Below are 23,302 nucleotides of genomic sequence, written 5' to 3'. Positions count from 1 at the left end.
GGTTTTATTCTGATCCCTTTCTCACCCAGAGTTTTAATTTTTAATCTAGTTTTTAAATGTAGTATTCATGCGGCCCGCTCGTGTTATATTGCTGTTTTGATCTTATGTTGTACTGTTTATTTTATGTAATGTATTATTTAATTGTATTATGTTATGGTTTATTGTATTGTCTTGGGCATGGCCCCATGTAAGCCGCCCCGAGTCCCCGTTGGGGAGATGGTGGCGGGGTATAAATAAAGTTTTATTATTATTATTATTATTATTATTAAATGCCTGGAGTGTGGGCAGAGCTTCACTCATAGTTCAAATCTACGTAGACATCAAAGGACTCACACTGGGGAGAAACCCTATACATGCCTGGAGTGTGGTCAGAGCTTTTCTCGGAGTGGAGCTCTACGTTTGCATCAAAGGACTCACACTGTAGAGAAACCGTAAAAATGCATGGAATGTGGTCAGAGCTTTTCATGAAGTAACATTATACATAGACATCATAGAATTCACCCTGGAGAGAATGGTGTTAATTGACCTCAGAGTGTCATTCTAACACGTAGAAAAGCAACTCTTGCAAATTTTGGAAATGCGGGCTCAAAGTTGGGACATTTCATCACATGTGATGTATTGTAGAAAGCCCCCTCGATGGATTGTCACCTTGTCATGGTGAGGGGGCTTGCGTTTTCCAGTGAACCTGCGGGCACAACCACCGGAGTCATGAACTCCCAGGAGTGGCCACAGGGGAGGATCCAGACCAAGAACAATCCGAAGACCCTAAGATCTCAACGGCGGAGCAGGTGGAGGATAACATGGTACGGTTTCGTATGTCCCTGCTCCCCGTGGTCTCCATTCCCTTTCTCTTTCTCACCCGAATTTGTATCTTTGTATTCATGTGGCCGGCCCTGTTTTTACTGTTTACTGTTATTACTTATTGTATTGTTTAATTGCTCTATGTTATGTTGTATTTATACTTGTTATATTGTTTTGCTCTAGGCATGGCCCCATGTAAGCCGCCCCGAGTCCCCGTTGGGGAGATGGTGGCGGGGTATAAATAAAGTACTATTATTATTATTATTACGGTTCGGGACCTGCCTATCTTCGTCCCCTATGAACCCACCCATTCGCTGAGATCTTCCGGGGAGGCCCTCCTCTCGCTTCCGCCCTCCTCACAACTGCATTTGGTGGGGACGAGAGAGAGAGAGGGCCTTCTCGGCCGTGGCTCCCCGACTCTGGAACTCCCTCCCCAGGGAGATGAGGTTGGCTCCCTCTCTACCTTCCTTCAGGAAACAACTGAAGACTTGGATGTTTCGGCAGGCCTTTGGAGATACAGTCATTAATTAATCAGCCCCAGAGGGTTTTTAATAATCTATCCCGTTTTTATTACGATTTCACCATTTATGTGTTTTAAATGCAATTTTTTATCCTGTATTTTTGTTTTAATTGATATATTGTATTACTGTTTTATCTTTTTATAGTGTGATTTGTTGTCATGGAACCAAGTCCCAGGGCTGAATTTCCAAGTAAAATCTCCTCGAAAATTGTCCCCCAAACAAATTAGATGGGCACAATACTTCAGCAGGTTCGATTTCCAATTAAAGTTTTTCCAAGGGAAGCAGAATGTCTTGGCAGATGCTCTTTCACGCATGCCTCAACACGAAGGCATGACCACAGCAAAAGAGGGAACAATATTCTCTGATAAACAATGGGGCTTAGCTGTCAGGACAAGAGCGCAAACCCAAAAAGAGAACACTGCTATTATTGAACTCGACGGGGAAAATAGTTGGGGAAAAGAACTGAAACAGTCTTATGAAGGAGATCAGTGGATCGCATCCAACGCAGAAAAGGGGGAGCAGAAGGGGGGATTTTGGTTTGTGAACAAGAAACTGTATATCCCAACAATATTAAGGATTAAGATTTTGCATCGTTTTCACAATAACCAGAGCGCTGGTCATACAGGAATTACAAAAACAACAAAGGCAATAGCAAAACATTGTTGGTGGCCAGGAATGAGGAAGGACATAAAGAATCATGTTGTTCAATGTGATGATTGTGCCAGAAATAAATCGAGAGAAGGGAAGCCAATGGGATTATTACAAACAGTAGCGGAACCTACCAGACCTTGGGAATGTGTAGCTATGGACTTTGTGGGGGAACTGCCGGTTAGCAAAGGACATCGTTATATTTGGACAGTATTAGACCTGTTTTCTAAACAGGCCCACTTTATAGCACTGACGAAATTACCATCGGCAGAGAAACTAGCTGAATTATACATAAACCATATTTACAAACTTCATGGATGTCCCAGTAGAGTGGTCAGTGACAGAGGGGTTCAATTCACAGCAAAATTTTGGGAAAAATTCTTGGAAATGCTAGGAGCAGAAAGGAGTCTAAGTTCTGCTTTTCACCCCATGACAAACGGGGCAGTAGAACGTACTCAACAGACGCTTGGGCAGTTCCTTCGAATGTACTCTAACATGAGACAAAATGACTGGTCTAGGTGGCTGGCTTTTGCAGAACTAGCTTTTAATTCGACTATACATTCAGCAACAAATAAAACTCCCTTTGAAGTAGTTTACGGGTATGAAATACAGCCTCTGCCCCAGTTGCCAAGATGGACAGAGAATGAAGAAACAGGGGCAGGGAAATGGAAAACTCAAATGCTAGAATGCTGGAGTCAAGTGACTGCATCCTTAAAGGAAGCACACAAAAAGTATAAAACGTTCGCAGACAGAAAAAGGGTGGAAGGCGATAAATTGGAGAAAGGAGATCTAGTGTGGTTAAGTACCCAAAACATCAAATTGGGGCTACCTTCGAGAAAACTGGGCCCCAAATATATTGGACCATTCAGAATACAGGGTGTTATCAATGAAGTAACTTTCCAGTTGGCATTGCCAAAAAGTTTAGGGAAAATACACCCAGTATTCCATCGCAGCTTACTGAAAAAGTATATGGGGACTTTGGACAAAATGGACACATAGAGTTATTGTTTGATTTATTTCAGGATTGTGATGAAAGAAGAACCGAAGAGGAGGACGAAGACAAAGAGGGCGCCATGTCATGGAACCAAGTCCCAGGGCTGAATTTCCAAGCCCTGGACTTGGAGTCATAACATAAATAACCCTGGAAGCACCTGGCAGGAGAAGATAGAATGAGCCTGGGAACTCAGGGTTGAAAGCATAAACAATTATAATTGGTATAGTGTGTGGGAATAGTAGAAATGTGATACAAAGGGTGGGGTTTGATGATATTTGCGTGTGGTGTTACGTTGCAGCAGAGGTGATAAAAATGAGTGTATGTAAACATTAGGTCATTCTCGACTTCTCCAAAGTCATGTATTCTTCAATAAAGATTGGATTTGAGAGCAGCTATCTCTGATCTGCGTTCAGACTGATCCTTTGAAGTGAGCCTGACAATTTGTATTATGTTGCCTATGTTTTGTTCTATGTTGTTTGGGCCTCTGCCCCATGTAAGCCGCCCCGAGTCCCCATGGGGAGATGGTGGCGGGGTATAAATAAAGTTTGATTATTATTTATTATTATGTTACAATTGCTGTGAAGGTGGAAGAAGGCTGCAACAGACTGAGGAGCCACTGTCATTGTGTATTCACACCACTGCTGGAACCTCACTCTGTGAAGACTGTGTGTTGACCGGCCGTGCACCGACCTCCACACATTCAAAAAAATCACGCACAGGCATCTTCCAAGAAAAATTACTGGAAGACCATCATCCTCGAACTACGAGGGATCGCCTAAGAAGAATTGTAGAAAGATTGAACTAAAATACAGTGTTCCGTCACTTATCGTGGGGGTTATGTTCCAGGACCACCCGCAGTAAGTGAAAATCCGCGAAGTTGGGATGCTATATATTTATACATTATTTTAGTACAGTAGAGTCTCACTTATCCAACATAAACGGGCCAGCAGAATGTTGGATAAGCGAATATGTTGGATAATAAGGAGGGATTAAGGAAAAGCCTATTAAACATCAAATTAGGTAATGATTATACAAATTAAGCACCAAAACATCATGTTTAACAACATATTTGACAGAAAAAGTAGTTCAATATGCAGTAATGTTATGTTGCCATTACTGTATTTATGAATTTAGCACCAAAATATCACTATGTATTGAAAACATTGACTACAAAAATGCGTTGGATAATCCAGAAGGTTGGATAAGCGAGTGTTGTATAAGTGAGACTCTACTGTAGTTATACACTATTTTAAGTCTTTATCAACAAATCGTGTGTTGATAAATTGCCTCCATCTCCTGTTGCTGCTTGGGCTCCTTTTCTCTCCCTTCGGCTTCTCCTTCCTCAGGCTGTAAATTGTAATTTTATTGGATTTATAATAGGCTTTTAGAGTTTATTGAAAAAGCGCGAAACAGCGAATCTGCAAACAGTGAACCGTGAAGTAGTGAGGGAACTCTGTACGTTCCATTCTGGAAGTAATTACTGTATATTATAGTAGAATAATGAGAAATAAAAATTAACAGGTAGAATGAGGCTTTTAGACACGTGTCCACGTCTGTTTGTTAGTTCAGTTGTGTGTCTAGGTAGGTAACTGTTTCGCAGGTTGAACTACAACTCCCACACGTGTGGGTCGGTCCCCAAAACCCTCCAGTATGTTCTGTTGGGGATTTATAAGGGTCAAAACGGCTGAAACTGGAGGGGTTGGTAGACCTGTTTTTGGCCCAAAATGGGGTTTAATGTTGAATCTAGAGCGCCTTTGAACATCCTAGCCTTCTTCGGTGTTGGTGGCATGGGTTTGGATTCCATTGTCTTCCTTCAGACATTCTTATTCCTATTATGCTTTATACAACATCTATTCACTGCTTTGATCCTCATCTCTTCTTTTCCACTGTCTTGTCTATCCCGCAAACCCCTCCAGTGTTTTCTGCTGGTCATCGGGGTTCTGTGTGCTAAGTTTGGTGCCCATCTGTCATTGGTGGGCTTCCGAATGCTCTCTGGATGCAGGCGAACTACAACTCCCACACACCAAGGTCAACCACCCCCAAACCCTCACAGTTGGCCATGTTGGGTCTGTGTGCCCAGTTTGGTCCAGATCCGGCATCCGCTTGTTTTGTTCTGGACCCAAAGGGTTCCTGTTCTTTGGATGCCGAGTGTTCATGGAAGAGTGAGGTCCGTGAGATCCAGGAGGCCCTTCAGAGACCACGTCTGGTTGCTTTGCTGGGAAGTCATGCAAACACGTTCACACAAACGGGAAGGTTGGAAGATTTGGTTCATACAGATTTCAAGTTAATAACTTTTAATAAATAGAAGATAAAATTTGGAAACTTGAATTATTAAGTCTGGAGTTGAAAACATGACACAATTCAGACAATGGTTTGTGACACAACAACAACACTTCTAGTAGTCAACGGGATATTCTGGATGCCTTATTTTATGTCAAGTAAGATATTGTGCTCAGAAACAAAGATTTATAAAGGAAGCACCACAATGGATATAACACAATGGGAAGCACGGGAAGCAGATCATGATTGCCCTTCACACCTCACGCAGGTAGGACCACGTGTGCTATAAACATGGAAGATGGTACATGTAGGTTAACAACATGGGTAATGTGATACATTCACACAAGAGACAGGAATGGGGTGTCTATTTGTTACTACTGTTCAGCTAATGATATGGTCTGATGGAAATATAATAGAACCTGATAAACAACAGTAGGTTGAAATGTAAATGTAACGTAAGCTTTGTTCAAGACGATGAAACTGGAAATTTGGTGTACGTGATGGAAAATGGAGACAAACTCCATCACTGGTTAAAGTGTGTCATACTGGGCAAATGTGCTCTCTAGGTGCATCTTCGTAGTAGTAGTTCACTAGCTGCCGGGTGAACTACAGCTCCCACCATGGTGGTCAGTTCCCCCCAAACCCCTCCAGTATATTAAGTTAGTCTTGGTGGTTCTGTGCCACGTTTGGTCCCGGTCTATTGTCGGTGGTGGTCCCAGTGTCTCTGGATGCAGGCGAACTATAAATCCCAGTGTCTACAACTCCCAAAGGCCCGCCCAAAGCCTACCAGTCTTCCAAATTGGCCATATCGGGTACGCTTGCCAGGGATATCCGCACCAGGCTTATCTTCCCTTTGATACACAAGCACCCAGGCCGTTCAGGAGACTTTTATCCCTCCCTGCTGCTTGTAGATCCTCATTCAGCTACAACCGACAATGTTGCAAAGTTTTGTGCCTACAAAGTCCGCCAGGGGATGACGGTCCCAAAAGTGACCCATGTCTCCAGTGATCCTCTCTCTTGGTTCTATAACTGGCTGATGGACCTCTGCATTGTATGTTTTGCCCCGTTTCCCCTTCCGCTCCTCACCCCCCCCCCCCCCCCGGTTATTGTGCTTTAATGTCTTTATATTTTAAATGTACTAAACATACCAAGTTTGTATGTAACTGTGACCTTTATCTCCTGTGCTGGTCTATGACCGAAATAAATGATTGGATTTGAAATTTCCGGGCTGTGGCGCAGGCGGGAGATCAAGCCAGCTGCAATTAACTGCAATGAATCACTCTGACCAGGAGGTCATGAGTTCGAGGCCCGCTCGGAGCCTATGTTTGTTTGTCTTTGTTCTATGTTAAAAGGCATTGAATGTTTGCCTAGATGTGTCATGTGATCCGCCCTGAGTCCCCTTCGGGGTGAGAAAGAAGGGCGGAATATACATGCTGTAAATAAATAAATAAAATAAATTTGGTGCAAATCTATTGTTGTTCGCCTTGACAGTGCTCTCTGGATGTAGGTGAACTATAATTCCTATCAATCAAGGTGACTTTCCCCCAAAGCCATCCAGGGAGGGAGGGAGGGGGGAGGAGCTCCGTTGATGGACAGGACCGGAGGAGGGGCAGGACGGGAAAGCCATGGTCATAATAATGTAATGATAATAATAACAACAATTACTTTAAAAGAATACAATAATATATAATAAACATATTATCATAATTATTATATCATACTTATAACTTGAATTTGGTCAAAGCACAGGACAGTATATTTTGGACAAGGGTAGATTTGTGTGAAGCCCAAAGGAGTGGATCGACAACAGATCGGACAGGATAAGATCATTATAATATTTATTTATTTATTTATTTATAGCATTTATATCCCGCCCTTCTTTCTCACCCCGAAGGGGACTCAGGGCGGATCACATTCCACATATAGGCAAACATTCAATGCCTTTTAACATAGAACAAAGACAAACAAACATAGGCTCCGAGCGGGCCTCGAACTCATGACCTCCTGGTCAGAGTGATTCATTGCAGTTGCTCTCCAGCCTGCTGTCATTGTTATATTATTCTATAATATAGTGTATTATTATAACTTTATATTTGTATTATTATATATTTTTATTATACTATTATAATATTATCAAATAATATAAGATTATTTGATAATTATAATATAATAAAATATAATGACAGTATAATAATAATACCCCGGCCTTGCCCAGGTGATTTGACAAAGTCAGTGTTTTTATTGTCCAAATATCCATAAGATTGTGGGTGGACTACAACTCCCACCATGCCAGGTGAACCCCCAGAACTTCAATTGGTACTTGAAGCTTGTAATGTTGGACAGGTTTGCTTAGGATGCACCACGGGTGGGGTTGAGCCTGCTCTCTGGCTGCAGGGTGAACTACAACTCCCACCACTTGGGTGAGTTCCTCTGCTCCAACCCTTCCCGGAGGTTGAGTGAGTCCACGTGTGGTCCAGGCCCACCATCGGTGGAGGTCCCCGTTTCCCTGGTGGTGGGTGAACTACGACTCCCAGGAAGGAAGACCCTTCCCTCCCATCCCCTGCAGGCATCCCATTCCAGCAGATCGGGTCTTCGTGCCAAGTGGGGCCCAGATCCCTCCGTGTTTGGGGTCACGGTGCTCTCGGGATGGAGGGGAACGACAACTCCCCCCAATCAAGGGGAATTCCCCCCAAAGACCTCCAGTGTTTTTTGCTGGTCACGGGGGTTCTGTGGGCCAAGTGAGTCCCAGGTCCATCCTTGGTGGGGTTCTGCAGTTCGTAGGTGGCAGGTGAACTAGACATCCCGGTCCTTGCAAGTCCTGTCAATCAGGGGGAATTCTGCCCAGACCCCTCTCTCTAGTAGGTTCAGGTGCTGACCAGTTCCTCTGCTGGCTGTGAGAACATAGGAAAGGACGGGATGTGGAATGGAACTGGCCTGGCCCCGCCCCCTGCCTCTCCCTTAGCCCTTTCCTGCCCTTTCCCATGGCACACAGCGACTGGACTCACTCGAGAGAGGGATTTGGGGAGGATTCGCCCTGACTGAGAGGAGTCTTGGGGGACCGGGGTGTGTAGTTCACCCACGATGGACCCGGGACTCGCTCGCACGCAGGCCCAACACGGCCCCCTTTGCCTCCCGGGCCGGGCTGTGGCGCAGCTGCAAAGAGTCACGACTGACCGAGAGGTCGTGGGGTGGAAGCCCGGGTGGGACTGAGCTCCCGACCGGGAAGAGCCTGGCTAGAGAGCCCACCTGAGCCGCTCCAAAGGCAGGTGCATCTCTCGAGTAGACAATTCTAGGTACCGCTTTATGCGGGGAGGCTAATTTAAGTCATTTGCGACACTATAAAATATGCTGCCACTATGCGGAAAGGAATGAGGAAGTCCTACCCAAGGACTCGGTGTCACAAGTGGACGGTGAAGCGGCAGCGCCCCCTGTGGCCGGAACGGAGCACTCCCTCCTGAAGCCGGGAGAGGGAGACACGTGAGATGCCTCTGCGTGTGCGCGTCGTGTGTCCGGTCATGGCATGGCGTGGGTGTGCCACGTGTGTCTTGACCTGGGAAGCGTCTACGGACAAGGCCGGCTCTTGGGCTGAGAAACGGGGAAGAGCCCCAAGGGCCCGAGTCAGGCTGGACTGCCCTTCATGTCCGGGGAAAGCCCATGGCTTCACTCAGACAGCCTTCAAGGTTTGCCCGGATCTGTCCCGGGATCTGCGGAACTCTCTGCCGAAGGAGGAGGGAGTTTGAAGAATTCGGCAGACGGGACTCGAACCCGCGACGCCCGCTCTCTCTCTCTCTCTCTCTCTCTCTCTCGTGCCTGAGCCGCTTGACCCATCGCGCCACTCAGCTCTGCGGGGAGAGGGAGGGGGCGGGGCTCTGACGTCACCAGAGCCAGGCTGGGAGGGGCGCCCTCGAACGGCCTCTGCGCTGGGCGGGGCTTCCAGAGGCAAGGCCCCGCCCTCCCCTTGCTCAGCCAATGAGGCCCCTCCCTTCCCTGCCAGGCCAAGGCCCCGCCCCTCCCTCCCGTCTCTCAAAGGGAGAAGCCCCGCCCCCCCTTCGTGACGGAAGGAACCCTCGCCACGCCCCGCCCACGCCCTGACGTCACTCCCTCCGACGAAGAGGGGGCGGGGCCTCCATCCTGCCCTCAGAAGCCGCCTTCTTTCTCGCCCCTCCTTGTCACCCGTCCATCAAGGCCGGAGCCAATAGGGGCCCGCTCGTGGGCGGGGCGTCACGGACTCGGCCAATGGGGGGGCGAGGGGCGGAGGAGGGGCGGGGCTTCTTCCTGGCTGGGCCTGCGCAGAGCCTCTCTCGCCGCCATTGTTTTCTGAGGCGGTTCCTCTGGAGCCGCGAAGGAGGAGAGACAGAGAGAGAGAGAGGTTGGTATTGATATTGATATTTATATTGATCTTGATCTTCTATCCGGATTGAGTGTCTCTGAGTCTGTCTTGGGGAAGGAGGAGGGGGCGGGGCCTGCCTCCCTCCCGGAAGATACGAGGCCTCAATGGCCGCCAAGGCCTCCCCCTCCCCCCTCCCTCCCCGTCTTCCCTTGTTTGTTTATGTGTTTATTGTTTACTGCATTTATTGTTTACTGCATTTCTATCCCGCCCTTCTCACCCCGAAGGGGACTCACAGCGGCTTAGCAATGGTATGTACATACAGGACAATAGATTATTAGCATAGCACAAGATCAGCATTATCTATTACTATATCGTACTATACTGCAATATTACATGTAATAGGTAATATACAATTATAATAGTGTAGTATTATATTGTATTGCATTATATTGTACGTATATACTATAATATATTAGCATAGCACAATATCAGCATTATCACTATATTGTAATGTACTGCAATATTACATGTAATAGGTAATATACAATTATAATAGTGTAGTATTATTGTATTGTATTGCATTATATTGTACGTATATACTATAATATATTAGCACAGCACAATATCAGCATTATCTATTACTATATTGTAATGTACTGCAATATTACATGTAATAGGTAATATACAATTATAATAGTGTAGTATTATTGTATTGTATTGCATTATATTGTACGTATATACTATAATATATTAGCACAGCACAAGATCAGCATTATCTATTACTATATTGTAATGTACTGCAATATTACATGTAATAGGTAATATACAATTATAATAGTGTAGTATTATATTGTATTGCATTATATTATACGTATATACTATAATATATTAGCATAGCACAATATCAGCATTATCACTATATTGTAATGTACTGCAATATTACATGTAATATGTAATATACAATTATAATAGTGTAGTATTATATTGTATTGCATTATATTGTACGTATATACTATAATATATTAGCATAGCACAATATCAGCATTATCACTATATTGTAATGTACTGCAACTGGTCGGTTGATGTCAGTTGATTATGTACTTTTATGATGTTTTTCTTTTTCTTGTTTCAGTTGTTTTCATTGTATTGTTTATTTGTTATATGTTTTTAATGGTGTTATAATAATAATAACAACAACACCAACTTTATTTTTATATCCCGCCTCCATCTCCCTGAAGGGACTTGGGGCAGCTTACACAGGGCCAAGCCCAAGTGGTACAAACATTGTAATAAAACAAATTGATAAAACATAATAAAATTACATTAAAAATAAAACATGGCTTGATAAAAGACCTGAGGACGCTCATAAAAATGATCTGGAGGCCTTGTTTATGCTGGGCTTGGTCTCCATGCAAGCTGCCCCGAGTCCCTTCGGGGAGAGAGATTGTGGTGGGATATAAAAATAAAGTTGTTATTATTATTACGTACATACAATATATAGATGTCACTATCTATATTTTCCAACTCCCAATCACTTCCTTGTTCCTTCCTTCCTTCCCACCTCACTCCATTCTTCCTTCCCTTCCTTCCTCCTCCCTTATTGTTATTTATTTATTAATTATTATTATTATTATTAAACTTATATACCGCTACTCCCGGTTTGGCTCGGAGCGGTTTACAAAAATAGATTAAAACAATACATTGGGCTTTAAAATAACAATAAAAACAATAAAAGCAACAATAAAAGCAACAATAAAAACAGACATAGCCCCGAGTCTTTCACCCATTGAACGCTTGTCGGAAGAGCAAGGTTTTGCAGGCTTTCCGAAAGGCAAGTAAGTCTCGGGTGGTTCGAGTTTCCACTGGCAAGGCATTCCATAATTGAGGGGCTACAACCGAGAAGGCTCTCTGCCTAGTGGAAGACAAATGATAAGTCCGTATGTTAGGGACTTCAAGCAAATTTTGGTCTTCAGACTGAAGTAATCCCTGGGGTTGGTAGGGTGATAAGCGGGCCCTCAGGTACGCTGGCCCCAGACCATGTAAGGCCTTGAAAGTTAGTACTAGTATCTTGAAAGTAATCCGGTACTCAATCGGTAGCCAGTGCAGCTGTTGAAGAATTGGGGTGATACGCCACCTCGCCGGCACCCCAGCGAGAAGACGAGCCGCCGCGTTTTGCACCAGCTTCGGTTTCCGGATCACTGACAGAGGAAGGCCAATGTAGAGGGCGTTACAGTAGTCGAGCCTCGAGATGACCGTCGCCTGGATCACCGTCGCCAGGTCGTTCCTAGATAGGTAGGGAGCCAGTCGCCTAGCCTGGCGTAGATGGAAAAACGCAGATCTGCTCACAGCAGAGACCTGGGCCTCCATTGTGAGCAGAGGGTCTGATAAGACACCAAGACTTTTTACAGAAGATGACGGACGTAGTGTCTCACCATCCAGGGTAGGCAGCTGGATATCCCTTCCACCCGGACGGCCCAGCCAAAGGATCTCCGTCTTCGCTGGATTCACCCTCAACCTGCTGGCACGCAACCATCTAGTAACGGCTTCAAGGCACTGATGGAAACTATCGGGTACGGAGTCCGGCTGGCCCTCCATCCTCAGAATGAGCTGAGTGTCATCAGCGTACTGGTGGCACTCGAGCCCAAACCAGTCGGGCAAGCGGTCGCATATAGATGTTAAATAATAGAGGAGAGAGAATAGCTCCCTGTGGGACCCCACAAGTTAGCGGAGACCACGCGGAAACCAACCCTCCCCTCACCACCCGCTGTCCCCGATTTTGGAGGAAGGAGGACACCCATTTAAGGGGTATCCCCCTAACCCCCGTCATGGCTAGGCGATGGGTCAATAGATTGTGTTCGACCGTATCAAATGCTGCTGTGAGATCCAATAACACGAGCAGCGCTGATCCGCCTTGATCCCTCTGGCAGCGAAGTTGGTCTGTGATGGCGACCAGCACAGTCTCCGTCCCGTGCCCCCTACGGAAGCCGGACTGGAAGGGATCAAGTCCGGCTGTGTCATTGAGGAACTGCTGCAACTGTTCCACTGCTGCTCTCTCAACCAGCTTGCCCAGAAACGGAAGGTCCGACACTGGGCGGTAGCTAGTGGGAACTGAACGATCTAAGTCTGGTTTCTTCAGCAGCGGAGATACCGATGCCTCTTTTAAACCCTCTGGAAAAACTCCTTGCTCAAGGGAGCTATTTATTATATTCAACAGAGGTTCACGTAATCCATCTAGGCAGGATTTTACTAGCCAGGAGGGACACGGATCGAAGGAGCAGGTGGTCGGCCTAGCTGCAGTCATGATCCTGTCGACAGCCTCTGCATCCAGCGGGGTAAACCAGTCCAGGATGGGCCCAGAGAGTGGCCACGGAGTCTCAAGTTCAGTTACTGTATCCATCGTGGCAGGGAGTTCCCGACGAAGAAGCGAGATCTTGTCTGCAAAATAGCTCTGGAAAACCTCAGCAGAAGGAGCCAGGTCATTATTGTTTGGAACAGAAGGGACCTTTGTCAGGGATCTAATGATCTTAAATAATTGTGCTGGGTGTGAGCTCGCAGACGCTATCAAGGAAGCATAATACGACTTTTTTGCCTCGGTGATAGCCTGCTCATAAGACTCTCTGGACTTCTTATAAGCTGATTCCGATTCCTCATCACGGCGTTCCCGCCACATGACCTCTAGCCGTCTCTTCTCCCGTTTCATCGCACGGAGCTCCTCAGTGAACCAAGGAGACTGATTCTTACGGGGTCGGAGAAGGCGTCTAGGTGTGATCTCATCGAGTGCATTGGATAATTTGGTGTTCCATGTATCCACTTGCACCTCCAGTGAGTCGCTGACAGGTTCTATGGCCTTTAGAGCATTCAGGAACCTGACCGGTTCCATTAGTCTCTTCGGGCGAACCCAAATAGGTTTGGCGCCCAGGCTGGGTGGGTTGGTGTGCTCTATACGGATTCCTAGGGCACAGTGGTCCGACCATGGAACCTCCGAAACGGAGGTTAGGGTCACTTGGATTCCAACCCCAAAGATCAAATCGTGTGTGGCCAGCCTGATGTGTAGGCCCAGTATTATAAAGTGAGAGTCCTAGTGTCGCCATGGTCGACACTAGGTCTTCAGCTGCTGAGGAGAAGGAGCCTGCATCAGCATGGACATTGAAGTCCCCCAAAACAATAAGCCTGGGGAACCTCAAGGCCCACTCCGACACAACCTCTAGCAGCTGTGATAGGCTGTCCACTGGTGCATTAGGCGCACGGTACACCAGTAGAAAGGCTATACTCTCCTGTGAATCCCACACAAGGCCAACGCTTTCCATACCAGAGATGTTTGGAGTGGGAGCCGCCCTCAGAGATCAATTTTCTCGTGCGAGCATTGCCACTCCACCCCCCCGTCTCCCGGTCCGCATCTGGTGGGTGATAACAAAATCTGGAGATGATAATTCCTGGAGGAGGACCTCATCACCCTCCTGCAACCAGGTTTCTGTGATACATGCTAAGTCAGCCCCACTTTCAATAATGAAGTATGAAGAAGTATGAAGTAATGAAGAATAGTTTAGGTAAACGTAAAGGTTCCCCTCCCCCAGTGGCGCAGCGGATTAAACCGCTGAGCTACTGAACTTGCAGATCCCTTTCTTGGGATTGCGGTTTCTATTGTAATTGGACAGTGGCCTGAAATTATACTTGACTGGATTTGCGCTTTTGAATGAAGATTTACTTAATATTTAGTGATCCAAATGATATCAATTCTTGAGTATGACTTGTGTCTCTCTATCAGAGAAGAAGGTTTCGTTCTTTTCTTCTGGGTGTAAGAACCTCCAGAGATCTATGATTGACAGTTTTTCTACCCTAATCCAGAAGCATTTTCCTTGATTCTCTTGAATTGGCTTTATAGTTTTTCAAAATCCATATTGAAATCCACAATAGAGTTGCAGTCAATATCCTCCATCTCTTTCCAAAAAGTTTCAAAGAAAGAAGCTTTTGCATAGTTAGAAGCATAAATATTGACAAGTGTTTTCTTTGTTTGTAATTTTATCATTGCCATTAGAAATCTTTTTTTTATCTTAACCATTTGAGGTTGCCAGAATTTGAGGATATACAATAACAGGCCATTTCTTTTGGAAGTTCCTGCTGAAACCAATTCTTCTCCCACTCTTTTTGGTTAAAAGTATTTCCTGGCCTGTTGTTTAAGGCGTGTCTCCTGCACCACTATTATATTAGCATTTTAAAATATAATTTTAATTGACAAAAATATTTATTACAGTGTTATAAAATGGGAATATCAGGGACAGGAAAGGGTCCTGGATAAGAGTAGGGACAACTACCACCTGGGTGAAGGCGATTTTTTTTTTCTCGGGGTATAAGGTAGAACATGGGATGGAAAGAAGGGAAAAGACAGAGAAGGGGATTTTGTTGACCTCCAATCTTCTTCACTGGGGTTTAAAAGTCTGCATTTCATCTCTTATTTAATTAGTGGGTCTCCCATTCGTCCTTTCTCCAGATGTGAACAATGCAGTGGGCCTTTCCGCACACAGAATGCTCACCGGGAGGGAAGAGACGCGGCCGTCGGAGACCTTTCCCGTTGGGCACAGCTTCCGACCTTTGCCGACCACGTCTCACCCCTCCCGGCGGTGTACATTACAGTGTAACTTGGTAGAAAGTTGCTAACCACCATTGCTAACAGCTTCAGGACCTTTCCTGTTCCCCCTCAGCCACTTAAGTACCTGGAGGGAGGGCCCAAGTTGACCCGCGCCTGATCTACCCAGGGACTCCATTATGTTGGATGAGCCAGACTCTACTGTACTGACTACTGGGACTCAGTGCTGCAGAATCCTGGGAGCTGTAGCTTCATGTGGTGTCTAAATGTCTCTGCCACAGAAAGCTCTTGCCTTCTTAAACTACAACTCCCAGGAATTTGGTCTCAGTGAGCAGTTAAAATGGAGTCACGCTGCATTAGTGGCCCAAATCAGGGAAGCCTTACAGAATCAAAGGAAACCATGTAGGCCTTTTGGAGACTCCTTGAAGGCCTCTTCCCTCCCAAAGGCATCCCGGGAAGACCTTTCCTTTCTTTGCACAACCTCCAGTTCCCTCTTGATTTCCTTTTGCCTGTCCAAACTTGCAGGTCGTGTTTTGATTGACAGGAGGGGCGGACGGGACTGGCTTATCTCCTCGCCTTGCTCTTTCCTCGCTGTTCGACTGAGGGAATGAATGGCCTGAATGGAACTTCGTTCAGCATGGACTCATTTTGGGAACATCCCAACAAGCCTCAGTGTGGGTTTGAATGAGCCGGGTGGGAAGGCAGATCCTTGGTCATTTGGAGGATTTCTTCGTCCCCAAGCTCGGATTATATAATATGCGCCAGGTTATGCATATATAGGGTTGTTGTATGTCTTTCGGGGTGTGTGGCCATGTTCCAGAAGTATTCTCTCCTGATGTTTCGCCCACATCTATGGCAGGCATCCTCAGAGGTTGTGAGGCATGGATAAACTAGGCAAGGAAGGTAAATATATATCTGTGGAGAGTCCAGGGTGTGACAAGAGTCCTTTGTCAGTTGGAAGCCAGCATTAATGTTGCAATTAATCACCCTAATTAGCATTGGAAAGGTTTGTCTCTTGCCTGGGGGGCATCCCCTGTTCAGAGTCATTAGCCGTCCTTGGGGCTCCTCTGCCCTCAGAGTGTTGCTTCCCATTTACTGTTCTGAGTTTTGAGTTTTTTAATACTGGTAGCCAGAATTTGTTCATTTTCATGGTTTCCTCCTTTCTGTTGAAGTTGTCCACATGCTTGTGGATTTCAATGGCTTCTCTGTGTAGTCTGACATGATAGTTGTTGGAGTGGTCAAGCATTTCTGCATATATAGATTGTATAATTATATATACAGTATATTACTAGCTTGGGTCCCCAGCGTTGGCCCAGTTATTCGAAAAAGTAATTTTTTAATTGTACAAATTCATGGTTCAGGTGTTTCTCACTTTTAGCTGCCAGAACCTCCATGCCATCTTGCATCGCAGCTTTCTCCATTTTGTCGGGTATTCTTCTGGTCTTGCAGTTCAGACTCACTGCTGGCATGATGCTCCTGGTGGCTGACATCTGCTGTCGAGCATTCCTTAGAGCAGATCATTCTCGTTTCCCAGCAGGAGGGAGTCCTTGCTGTCCCAGTCGGTGCATGGGTCCCTGTGCTCACTCTCTCTGTGTAGGGCCGTGGGCTTTGTCCTTCCCCATTCTAGCTGGTGGGGCCTGTCGGGACTGTCCTTTCTCTCCCTGGGCCGATGTGGCTCCCTCCAGCACTCTGCTGCTCGACGGCTTTCCTTCCCGCATGGGAAACAAGGATCCCGTTGTCCTTTTCTTTCCTGGCTGCTCAACCATCCTTGTGGAGGATTCTGTGGACCTCCTCCTCCCAAGGCTATTGCTGTCAGTCCTTGGAAGGTGTAGGACACAAAGGTAGGCTCACACAGCTGGGGCTATGGAAACTTTATTGAATCCGCCTTGCCAAGATGATCACAAAGCTTACACTGTCCCTTTTCCGCCAGCCCCCCCAGTATATCAAGATGCTTCTTCCCTCCCTCTCCCACGTTTCCCCCTTCCCATTCACACCTTCCCGTCAACAGTTCTTTCCCATGTTTGAAACCCAGAGCAGGTCATAAATCAGTCTTTCCAAACAAATGGTCTTCCTCTTCCGGCTCTCCCCGCCCCTTTGCTCTGGTCGGATGTGAAAAGGTCAGTTGGCTTTTTGCATCCTGACAATTGCGGTGTTTCTCCTGATGACGCCATCCCTGGCTCCTTGTCTCACTTGCTCTTTGTCATACTCCACTCTCCCCGCTAAGATGATCCATTCCTCTAGAGACCTGGGACTCCTTGGCCCACAGGATACTGGGTCAAACTCTGTGGTCCTCTATTCTCTCCCAAATTTAGTGACTCTTCTGGGTCTTCTCCCAGAAATGACGGGTCGAGTGCTAGGGCAGCCATGAGAGCTGCAGTCCCACAGGGGGAGAACTCCTGCGGGGTTGTCTCTAAGGCCTCGCTAGGTGTCCAGTCTCTGACATCCTGCTGCTACACACCTCTCATTGTTGGTAGAGAAAGAGCCTTTCGAAGAGACAGGGCTTAATGTCAGAAAGAAAGTTGCTTCTAAGCTCTAACCCTAATGCACCAGGTTATATCTCTTCCCTGTTTCCTTTCACCGCCTCATTGTTTACACATTCCCATGGAACCTAACTGCTGTCTCCATAACAACCATTATGGTTACCTTCCCTCTCCCACCCTTGATCACCCAGATGGTCATCATTAACAGCTTCTTGTTCACAGCTCTTTGATGGCATGGTCACTCCTAAGGCTTCCTTCGAAGATAGAGTGATCCATGACAGCTGATGCCTTATTGAATGGCAACTCCCAAACATTCTATAGTATTGATCTATGGCAGCTGAGGTTGGACTCAGTTTGTGTTTGTTCTACATGGTAGGTGTGTCCCAGGTCAGGGAAGCCTTTCAGAAGCAGAGAACAGCATTTTGGACCTTGTAGAGGCCACTTGGGGCACTTCCAGACAGCACTAAATCACGGGTTTTAAACAGGGGCAAAAGATCCCAGAACTTCAGAAGAGGTCCACATACAGACCTGTTGGTCCTGGGATTTCTGCCTCCATTGTCCAGACTTGCTGCTTTGTTCCGAGAGTTAGAGGCTCCCAAAATGGTTGCTGCAGGACTTCTGCCTGAAACCTCAGCGGGTTTTTTTTTTAAAATGGCAAGATGCAGATTTGCAGAGATTCAGATATGTGGATCACTGCAACAGTTCCGTTCTTTGTCCTGGCCAGAGAAACTGCCCTCCAAACGTTTCATGAAGTATTTGCCACACAAACAAACCTAATGGGGCAGGGCCACCTTGCCCAAGTCAGCACTGCACAATAAAACAGGAACAGGCAATTGTAAGCCAGGAACAGAAGTTTGTCCTTATCTTCTACTTTTACAGCCTGGCTGCCTGGCCATCTGTCCAGACAGATTTGGTTGTGTACTTGTGGCATCGAACAACAGGGCGCTGTTCCTAGGTTCCACATGACTTTCCCTATTAGCCACCTGCATGACCTTGTCTCTATATATTTACATTCCTCTCCAGCACGTCCCTGTCCCAACAGCCCGTAGTAAGCATTTGTCATTTACGTTACCCATGTTGTCAGCACACACCCAATGAGGAACCAACATATATAGCCTGGCAATATCATCATGTTGTTCCCTGGCGCAAGTACACTACAAAACCTGTCTTCACCGATGGCATACAACAAAGTGTGAGTAATTATAGTAATGATGGCATTCTGTTCCTGGTTTGAAAGTGTCTGCTCCTGTGTCATTGTGTACTGCTTACTGTGAAGGTACTTGTTGCACCCCAGGAACTCGATTTTTCAGCCACAACCTTCATTAAACAGGTGAAGGGTGAAGTTCCTCTTCCCTGGCCAAAGTTTTTGCCTTCTTACTCGAGTGTCACCTTCCTTTTAGGAACCAACCAATCATGAACAAGCATCTAAAACCCGGGAACAAACCCAGTTCAAAAATCCTGTGATTTCCGATTCCAGGGACATGCAGACATGCGAAGATCTGGATATTTGGCAAAAACCACGATATTCCCACACCTGGAAATCTCGCGTTTTTTGCCTTTTCTAGCGGTTGCTTTTGGGTTTACAGGGAACGGTGTCTGGCCACCCTACTGTTTACTACGGAAGCTCCTGGGATGAAGGGACTGTCTGGACGGGCCCTTGGAGGCATCCTCCAAAAAGTATCCAGGCAGACTTTTTTCCCCACAGCCTCTGTTTTTCTCAAGATTTCCTTTTGGTTGGCCAAATATTGAGGCCCATACTTTTATTTAATGCCAGGGGAGGGGGCAATTGAATTATCTGCTCCCTCCCTTTTCCTTCTGTTTTGCTCATGCTCAGTAAGTCATTTGTGAGGCATCTTCCAGGACAGGAATGGACAGAGTGGGTGCCGTTCTTCCCCAGGTTGGGATTTAATGGCTTAGATTACGGCAGACACGTTCCTACAACCCTGTGCACATAACCCGTGTTTCTCTCAATCGCCTTCACCTGCTGAAAAGCCTTTCCCCACAACAGAGGGCAGGAAATAGAGGCGGAAATGGACAGGGTGGAAAGGGCTGGGCAGGAAGGAGGGTTTCCCGACTGCGCTGTGCCTGTGAATTTGCATGCCGTCCTGCGGCTCAACCAAGGGAGTGAACAATCCAACGGGGACTTAGTCCAGGCGAGACCAGTTCTGTGGAGATCTCAGCATGCCTAAATGGGGTGTTGAATTTGCCAGGCAGGAAGGCAACATCTTTGGGAATTTGGGGTTCCTTTGAGAGATGTAGGAAATGTGGTGGCAGCAGAGGCCCAATTTGGGATGCACAGGAGACGGACCTGGGATCCCTTGTGGCCTGAAAGGGAACCTGAAATTCATGAAATCATCAGGAAAGGGATCATTGTGCCTCTTAAGATTTAACTTATGCTGGTAATTCAAGGAAACCCATTATTCAGAGTGAATGACGTCCTGTCTATGGTCTGTTTGACTGTCTGCCTTGTGTTTCTTTACCCATGTTTAGGTCAAGCCAACAAAACCAATGTGGTTCTTTAGTATTGTACGAAGGTCCCTTTTTCTTCCATCCATCCCTCTTTCCTTCCATCAATCACTCATTATTTTCATCCTCCCTCCCTTCTTTCCTTCTGAATCCATCCCTTATAGTTCATAAATCTGTGATCACCTTTGCTTGTTTCTGTGTGTCCTTGAGACCCTTCATATCTCCATTTCTGGGTAGTTCAATTTTCAACACAAGCACTGAATGGAAAAGAGGATCATCTTGGAAATAAAGGAAGTTTGCAGGTTCATGTTTAACCTTTTGCTCTTCTTTCTTGATCAGGGAAATGAAGACCCTATGAAGTCACCACGGGCATAAAAAGAAAATATCAATATCTAGTGGAGATTGAGGAATTTGGAAACCAAAGGGCAATAATGAAAGAAATCCTGTGGGAAGAAGAAATCCTCTCTAGGTGCCAATCTTGTGGAACTCAATTTTGATCAGAAAGAAAAAGGGAACACTCACGTGTGCATATCACAAAACTGTCGACATGGAGGAGAAACCCTATACATGCCTTGAGTGTGGAAAGAGCTTCAGTTGGAGGAGCAATCTGCTACTGCATGAAAGGACTCACACTGGGGAGAAACCTTTTAAATGCCCGGAGTGTGAAAAGAGCTTCACTCATAGTTCAGGCCTATATTCACATCTAAGGACTCACACTGGGGAGAAACCTTTTAAATGCCCGGAGTGTGGACAGAGCTTCACTGGGAGTTCAGGTCTACGTTCACATCAAAGGACTCACACTGGGGAGAAACCTTTTAAATGCCCGGAGTGTGGACAGAGCTTCACTGAGAGTTCAGTTCTACGTTCACATCAAAGGACTCACACTGGGGAGAAACCTTTTAAATGCCCGGAGTGTGGACAGAGCTTTGCTCATAATGGAAGTCTACATTCACATCAAAGAACTCACACTGGGGAGAAACCCTATAACTGCCTGGAGTGTGGACAGAGCTTTACTCAAAAGGGACACTTAGATTCACATCAAAGGACTCACACTGGGGAGAAACCCTATAACTGCCTGGAGTGTGGACAGAGATTTGCTTTTAGTTCAAATCTACGTTCACATCAAAGAACTCACACTGGGGAGAAACCCTATAACTGCCTGGAGTGTGGACAGAGCTTTGCTCGTAGTTCAGGACTACGTTCACATCAAGGAACTCACACTGGGGAGAAACCCTATAAATGCCTGGAGTGTGGACAGAGCTATACTCGTAGTTCAGGACTACGTTTACATCAAAGAACTCACACTGGGGAGAAACCCTATAAATGCCTGGAGTGTGGACAAAGCTATACTTGTAGTTCAGGATTACGTTCACATCAAAGGACTCACACTGGGGAGAAACCCTATAACTGCCTGGAGTGTGGACAAAGCTTTGCTCAGAAGGGACACTTACATAGACATCAAAGAACTCACACCTGGGAGAAACCCTATAACTGCCTGGAGTGTGGACAGAGCTTTGCTCGTAGTTCAAATCTACGTTCACATCAAAGAACTCACACTGGGGAGAAACCCTATAAATGCCTGGAGTGTGGACAAAGCTATACTTGTAGTTCAGGATTACGTTCACATCAATGGACTCACACTGGGGAGAAACCATATAAATGCCTGGAGTGTGGACAGAGCTTTGTTTGTAGTTCAGGACTACGTTCACATCAAAGAACTCACACTGGGGAGGAACCCTATAACTGCCTGGAGTGTGGACAGAGCTTTGCTCGGAAGGGAAGCTTACATAGACATCAAAGGACTCACACTGGGGAGAAACCATATAAATGCCTGGAGTGTGGACAGAGCTTTGTTTGTAGTTCAGGACTACGTTCACATCAAAGAACTCACACTGGGGAGAAACCATATAAATGCCTGGAGTGTGGACAGAGCTTTGCTTTTAGTTCAAATCTACGTTCACATCAAAGGACTCACACTGGGGAGAAACCCTATAACTGCCTGGAGTGTGGACAGAGCTTCACTCATAGTTCAGGACTACGTTCCCATCAAAGGACTCACACTGGGGAGAAACCCTATAAATGCCTGGAGTGTGGACAGAGCTTCACTCAGAAGGGACACTTACGTTCCCATCAAAGGACTCACACTGGGGAGAAACCCTATAACTGCCTGGAGTGTGGACAGAGCTTCACTCATAGTTCAGGACTACGTTCCCATCAAAGGACTCACACTGGGGAGAAACCCTATAAATGCCTGGAGTGTGGACAGAGCTTCACTCAGAAGGGACACTTACGTTCCCATCAAAGGACTCACACTGGGGAGAAACCCTATAACTGCCTGGAGTGTGGACAGAGCTTTGCTCGTAGTTCAGGACTACGTAGACATCAAAGGACCCACACTGGGGAAAAACCATAGAAATGCATGGAGTGTGGACAGAGCTTCAGTGGTTGTTCAACTCTACATTCACATCAAAGGACTCACACTGGGCAGAAACCATAGAAATGCATGGAGTGTGGACAGAGCTTCAGTGGTTGTTCAACTCTACATTCACATCAAAGGACTCACACTGGGGAGAAACCATAGAAATGCATGGAGTGTGGACAGAGCTTCAGTGGTTGTTCAACTCTACATTCACATCAAAGGACTCACACTGGGCAGAAACCATAGAAATGCATGGAGTGTGGACAGAGCTTCAGTGGTTGTTCAACTCTACATTCACATCAAAGGACTCACACTGGGGAGAAACCATAGAAATGCATGGAGTGTGGACAGAGCTTTTCATGGAATAGATATCATAGAATTCACTCTGGAGAGAATGGTATTAATTGACACCAGAGTGTCATTCTAAAATGTAGAAAAACAACTCTTGCAAATTTTGGAAATGCAAGCTCAAAGTTGGGACATTTCATCACATGTGGAGTATTGTGGAAAGATTGAACTAAAACTCAGTGTTCCCTCACCTATCACGGGGGTTAGGTTCCAGGACCACCCGCAATAAGTGAAAATCCATGAAGTAGGGATGCTACATATTTATACATTATTTTAGTATTTATACACTATTTTAAGTCTTTATCAACCAATCGTGTGTTGATCAATTGCCTCCTTCTCCTCCCGTTGCCGCTTGGGCTCCTTTTCTCTCCCTTCGGCTTCTCCTTCCTCAGGCTGTAAATTGTAATTTTTTATGATTTATAATATTCTAT

General features: G+C 46.0%; 2 protein-coding genes across 2 annotated transcripts in view; both read left to right on the top strand.

Moving 5' to 3' along the window:
• The window catches only part of LOC134294564 (uncharacterized), a 406,638-nt gene that overhangs the window by 199,776 nt on the left and 183,560 nt on the right, over positions 1-23,302 (top strand). The window lies entirely within an intron of this gene.
• On the top strand, positions 15,126-22,669 carry LOC134294569 (zinc finger protein 850-like). Its single transcript, XM_062966112.1, has one exon. The coding sequence runs from the start codon at positions 20,652-20,654 to the stop codon at positions 22,515-22,517; it is 1,866 nt and encodes a 621-aa protein (XP_062822182.1). The 5' UTR covers positions 15,126-20,651; the 3' UTR covers positions 22,518-22,669.

Source organism: Anolis carolinensis, unplaced genomic scaffold (genome assembly GCF_035594765.1).
Source record: "Anolis carolinensis isolate JA03-04 unplaced genomic scaffold, rAnoCar3.1.pri scaffold_17, whole genome shotgun sequence".
Taxonomy (NCBI): domain Eukaryota; kingdom Metazoa; phylum Chordata; class Lepidosauria; order Squamata; family Dactyloidae; genus Anolis; species Anolis carolinensis.
Note: the sequence above shows the minus strand (reverse complement) of the source record. Positions and strands in the feature narration are given on the sequence as shown.

What these genes read in the sequence shown, in the direction of transcription:
- LOC134294569 (XM_062966112.1), top strand. Translation starts at nt 20,652, where the DNA reads ATGGAGGAGAAACCCTATACATGCCTTGAGTGTGGAAAGAGCTTCAGT.